Source organism: Poecilia latipinna, unplaced genomic scaffold (genome assembly GCF_001443285.1).
Source record: "Poecilia latipinna isolate Pla-1442-1.1 unplaced genomic scaffold, P_latipinna-1.0 Scaffold1412, whole genome shotgun sequence".
In the NCBI taxonomy this organism is placed as follows: Eukaryota; Metazoa; Chordata; class Actinopteri; order Cyprinodontiformes; family Poeciliidae; genus Poecilia; species Poecilia latipinna.
In genome coordinates this window covers 134,660-140,104 of record NW_015114028.1, presented here as the reverse complement: position 1 = coordinate 140,104, position 5,445 = coordinate 134,660, and the positions used below count along the sequence as shown (strand labels likewise).

Here is a 5,445-nt window from a genome sequence, read left to right as displayed (position 1 = left end):
AGCGGCTGGGATGAGGCTCAACGCCTCCAAATCCAAGGCCATGGTCTTGAGCCGGAAAAGGGTAGAGTGCCTTCTCCGGGTCAGAGGGCTCGTCCTGCCTCAAGTGGAGGAGTTTAAGTATCTGAGGATCTTGTTCATGAATGAGGGAAGAAGGGAGCGGGAGATCGACAGGCGGATTGGGGCAGCGTCTGCTGTGAAACGGGCGCTGTACCTTATCTTAAGGTATTTTTGGTCTAGTTTCTCAGTACACTTGAAATAAGACAAATCTACCTTAAAAAACTTATTATTAACTTGTAAAAGTTAATAATTCCTTAATATTGATGAAAAACTATTTTCACTGGAAGATAATTTCACTAATTTCATTTTTTCCATAAGTGAAATAATGTCAGTGAAACTAGAACGTTTTCATCAATATTGAGGAATTATTTACTTAAAAGAAACTCTTATTTCTTATTGATAAGTTCTCAATTAGTTTTGTCTTATTTCAATTGTACTAAGAGATTTGTTTTAGAAACTTGGCAAGATTTTGTGTTTTTGCAGTGTGCTCAGAGGTTTGGGTCATTTGATTCAGTGCAGTGTGAAAGAAATCCACAGCTGAAAATAAAACAAATGTTGCAATTTTGGTCCCCAATCGAACCAAGTGTACCAGACTATCAGGTGTGAAAACACCTTTAGATGGGAGCTATTTTTAAATAAAACCAGACAAAATGAAGAGTTGTCTTCAATAATTGTAAATCCACTGGCTGTGACCTCCAGGTCTCGCCGGTCTTGACGCTCGCTCCAGTGGGAGGATGGGAAGCAGAGCCATGGTGTACTACATGTCCACCACTGTCATCGCCGCCATCCTGGGAGTCATCCTGGTTCTGGGAATCCACCCGGGAAACCCCAAACTGCGGAGCAGCGCCACGTCCTCATCCACGAAGAACCAGGAGGTCAGCAGCCTGGACGCCTTCCTGGACCTGATCAGAAACCTGTTTCCTGAGAACCTGGTGCAGGCCTGCTTCCAACAGGTACTAAACACGTCTGGTTTTCAATCAGAGGGTAGAACATTCAGAAAGTTTACTCAGATCAGAGTAGCAATATTTTATAAATGTAATTGAGTAAATGTAACTAGTTACTACTAAACTACTAAATGACAAGGCAATGAGAAAAAGTGCAGCTTGACTGCAAAAACAGACTCTATTCTTTAAGCTTTGCAGAGCTGCTTCTGGATAAACCATAAAACTTCTTTAATTTTATGGCCTATTTAAAGTAAAGACTTTAAGTAGGCCATGATTTCCAGCACCGTGTTTGGAGAAAACAACAGAAAAACACTGTGTACCATCTGTCAAGCACGGTGGTGGAGGGGTGGTCATTTGGTCCAGACCTGGGAGCCTTCTAGAGTCAAATGTGAGTTTGGTGCAAACTGGGTCATCAACAGAGCAAAGTCCAGACCTCACGCTGATTTAAATCTGTGGAGTGACCTTAAGAGAGGCAAACCTCAATGAAGCGAAGCATAAGCTGCTTACGAAAGTCGTGTTCTCTCTTTTTTTATAAACCGTAGTAGTTTTCTCTTTTAAAATGCGCTCTGCCACATCTGCACTTATCTCAGTGAGGAATCTGCTGGCGAAAGCTGCCAAATCAAACCTCTTTACTCGGTTTTTTCCCATGGTAATCCATCCGTTGTCTTTCATTTCTCCCCCAAATACCGCTCCTTACATTTCTGTTTTACTGCTCCTTTTGTGTGTAAACATCAGGGATTCATTAGTCATAAAAAGGCTGAATGTTTAAGTGGGAAGAAATCTTCCTTCCCCTTTCAGCCTTTTTGACTCTTTTATGTCTCTTTGTTGCCTCTTATGTTAAAACCTCTTGTTCTCCGTTTGCCTTCTCTTTAAAGGTGACCTATTATGCTTCCTTGAACACGTTCGGATTGGTCTGCAGCCCAGATAAAACATGTTCATTACTCTTTTTTACATAAAGCCATTCTTAAATGATGCGATTTTATTCAGAATGAGCTGTTTTGGGGGCTTTTTGTCACTTTAAACATGAAAATGGCTGCAAACAGATGTGCTATTATACAACTGTACATCTTTGAAAAGCAGAAGTGGAGCCTTCTGCACATCCAAAAAGAATGCAGTAAGTGGTTTCCATGGCTACGTTCAAACGGCAGCCTGAAGTGACCCTTATGCGACCTTTAACTGATCTTTCCATGACAGCCTGAACAACACAGATCTGATTTTTACAAATCTGACCCAGGCCGTTTGGACATGTGGTCCTAAATCTGATCCACATCAGAGCTTTTCAAATTTATCTTGAGTCTGTGCGGCCAGTTCGTGTCCAACCTGAACCTCATTCACATGTGGGAGCAGGAAGAACAGCACCAACCACGGCGGCCGGTAATGTGCTGGCTCCGACTGGACTTTAAAATCACAAAAACTGGTTTACTTCTGGAAACACTGACGTTACAGGGCCCACTACTGCACATTCGGGACACTTTCAGGTCGTTTGCACACGAGAGATCGCATACATTTGGAAATGTGAAAATCGGATTTTGAATCTGAATTGAGAATTTGCAGTGTGAACGTAGCCTACAGTCAACAACACCACGTCTTTTCCAGCAGCCATTATGCAGCGCACACAGCGGTAAAATCAGCTGAGCAAACATGCTGGGGCTCCGCTGGGGTTGCTAGGCAACGGGGCGGCATTCCACTGGGGTTGCTAGGCAACGGGTTGGGTTTTGCAGGGGTCATTAGTTGAAGCTCAGTTCCTGCTGATTTGTGACAGTACATTGCAAAAAACTTTAATTTTCCCAAGTATTTTTGGTTTCCAGTGTCTTGAAGCACTTGAAAGAAGACAAAGCTAACTTACAAGTTATCTGCAAGATGTATGAGGTAGTTTAAATTAATAATTCCTTACTATTGATAAAAGTTACATATTCCATTGGCAGATTATTTTACTTATGACAATAATTTTTCCCATGTTATAAGTGAAGTAATCTGCCAATGGAAAAAGTAATTTTGAATTATTGACTCGTGTTTCTTGCTGAAAAGTTATTTGTTAATTAGTTTTGTCTCAATTAAAGTATAATAAGATATTTGCGCTGGAAGCTAGACCAAAAACACTTATTGCTGTGTACATTCAGAAGAATTTTGAAATGGTAATTGTCCAGACACCAAAAATCATTAAATTATTGCCAAAATCAGCTGAGTGGGTTTTTTAAGTGCTTGTAGTCTTTATAGAAACAGACCCGAAAATGGAAGCACAAAAATGTGTAAAACGTAAATTTTGCGTAAAAATGTAAGTTTAAAGTTAATTCTCCAGCTGCTGAGATGTTAAGAAGCCTGTTATGAGCCTGAAATCCTCCTGTAGGTGCAGACGGTGTTGAAACAGGTGACGGTCACGGCACCGAACCAGACCGAGCCGGTGGTGGTGAACAGGAAAAAACTGGAATACAAATGGGGCATGAATGTTCTCGGTGAGTTCATAGCTACCAGGTTCTCAGTCTGCGTGCGTCTGCTCGTGTTTATTTTGGCAGTAAACTAACTCCTCTGTTTGCTCTTCAAGGCTTGATCGGCTTCTTCATCACCTTTGGGATCTGCATGGGCAGGATGGGCGAGCGTGGGAAAATCATGTGCGACTTCTTCAACATCCTGAATGAAATCATCATGACGATGGTTTCCATGATCATGTGGTCAGTATCTGCTTGCAGACACGTGTCTCTGGTTTTGCTCTCAGACGACGGCTTTGCTCTGATATTGGGAAGATGCCACACAGAAGGTCAGCGGCGGGCGGTGACTAATGTTTACAGGAGACAAATTGTGGGAACATGAAGACTGAAAAGGAAAGGAAGATGGAGAGATTATGTTCACTGCAAAAACACAGAATCCTACAAAGTTTATTTTTGATCTTAAGACACTCGAAATAAGACAAAACTAACTTATAAGTAACTTTTCAACTTGTTTTATGTCAATATTTCCTTAATTTTGGTTAAAAAGTGTAATTCCACTGACAGATTATTTAACTAATAACATGGAAAAAATGTCTATAAGTGAATTAATCTGCCGGTGAAATTACAACATTTTCATCAATAATAAGGAATAATTGAGTTAAACAAGCCTCTATATCTTGCTAAAAAGTTGCTTGTTAGCAAAGGTGAGTAAAAGTTTCACAGTAGCAATACTTTAACATATTTTTACTCAAGTAAAAGTAAAAAGTACAGCATAGTAAAAATAATCCCAAAAATAAATTTACGAGAAGGCCGACTTTGTAACTGTCTTTATGTGACTCTGAAGGCTCAGGTCAGAGGTCAAAATGACACCCAGATTTCAGGTCTGATCATGAGTTTGCAGCTGTAATATTTAGTCTACAGTATATTTCTCTTTAGATCCAAAGATTATAACTTCAGTTTTAAGCATTTATTTACCTAAACGAAGTTTTTACATCGATTTGAAAAGTTATTTTAAAATTAATGTTGTCTGATTTGAAGAGAATTAAGATATTTGTGGTAGAAACGAAACAGAAATGCTTGGAAAGAGTTTGTGTTTGTGCAGCAGGGCGTGTTGGTGAGGGACACGGACAGATGGAAGGAGTTAGAGTCTGGAGTCTGTGGTATGCTGGGGAGTAGCAGGAGCCATGTAGCGGACTCCCAGGGGAGCCGGGGTGGAGAATCTCCAAAATGAAATGGATCCACCAGCGGGCAGAGGAGCAGCTTGGCGGCGGGGAATAAAAGGAGAGGAGTTGTTGAGAGATGCGTGTGAAAGCAGGACTTCAGAGCAGAAAACACGAGTTGAGGCTTTGCAGGACTCTGGATAAGTCGCGCAGAAATAGACGATGAAGTGGCACTTAGAGGAGGGATGGGAAAGGAAACGGGGAGACGGAGGAGAAACGCCAGCTCTCACTGTAAAAACACAAAGCCTCCCTGGTGCTTGAGCCACAGGACCAGATTAAATTAACTTTTGCTTACATGTAAGTTGTAAGAAATTAAATTTTGTCTATATTTTTGCTAAAAATAAACATATTTTTTAAATAGGAAGTGAATTCAGAAACCAGATACCTTCAGCTTTTTCTTGGGTTAATTTTGGTTTTGGCGCTTATAAAGCCGTGACCTTTGACATTTAACACCAAATCTTACCAAGTTAGTTTCTGGTGGATGATATCTTGAAATAAACCAAAACTAATTTTCAAGTTCCACCACATATAGGAGTTTGTTTTAAATGAATAATTCCTTAAAATTTATGAAAAAGTTCCGGTTCCTCTGGCAGATTGACTGAAAACATCTGAAAAATGTTTTAAGTGAAATAATCTGCCAATGGAACTAGTACTGTTTTAAAGTCACCCTTAAGGAATTATTTACTTGAAACACACCTCTATATCGGGCTGAAAAGGTACTTGTAGTTATTTTTGTCTTATTTAAAGTGTCTTAAGATATTTACACTATAAACTAGATCAAAAATACTTAATAAAAAT

General features: G+C 40.0%; 1 protein-coding gene across 2 annotated transcripts in view; it reads left to right on the top strand.

Annotated features, from left to right (window-relative positions):
* slc1a9 (solute carrier family 1 member 9) overlaps positions 1-5,445 on the top strand; it is a 44,793-nt gene that overhangs the window by 20,156 nt on the left and 19,192 nt on the right. For both annotated transcript variants that reach the window (XM_015056845.1, XM_015056846.1), the window contains exons 4-6: positions 757-1,010; positions 3,349-3,454; positions 3,544-3,670. In XM_015056845.1, the coding sequence (XP_014912331.1) occupies positions 757-1,010; positions 3,349-3,454; positions 3,544-3,670 (487 nt within the window). The remainder of the gene's footprint in view (positions 1-756; positions 1,011-3,348; positions 3,455-3,543; positions 3,671-5,445) is intronic.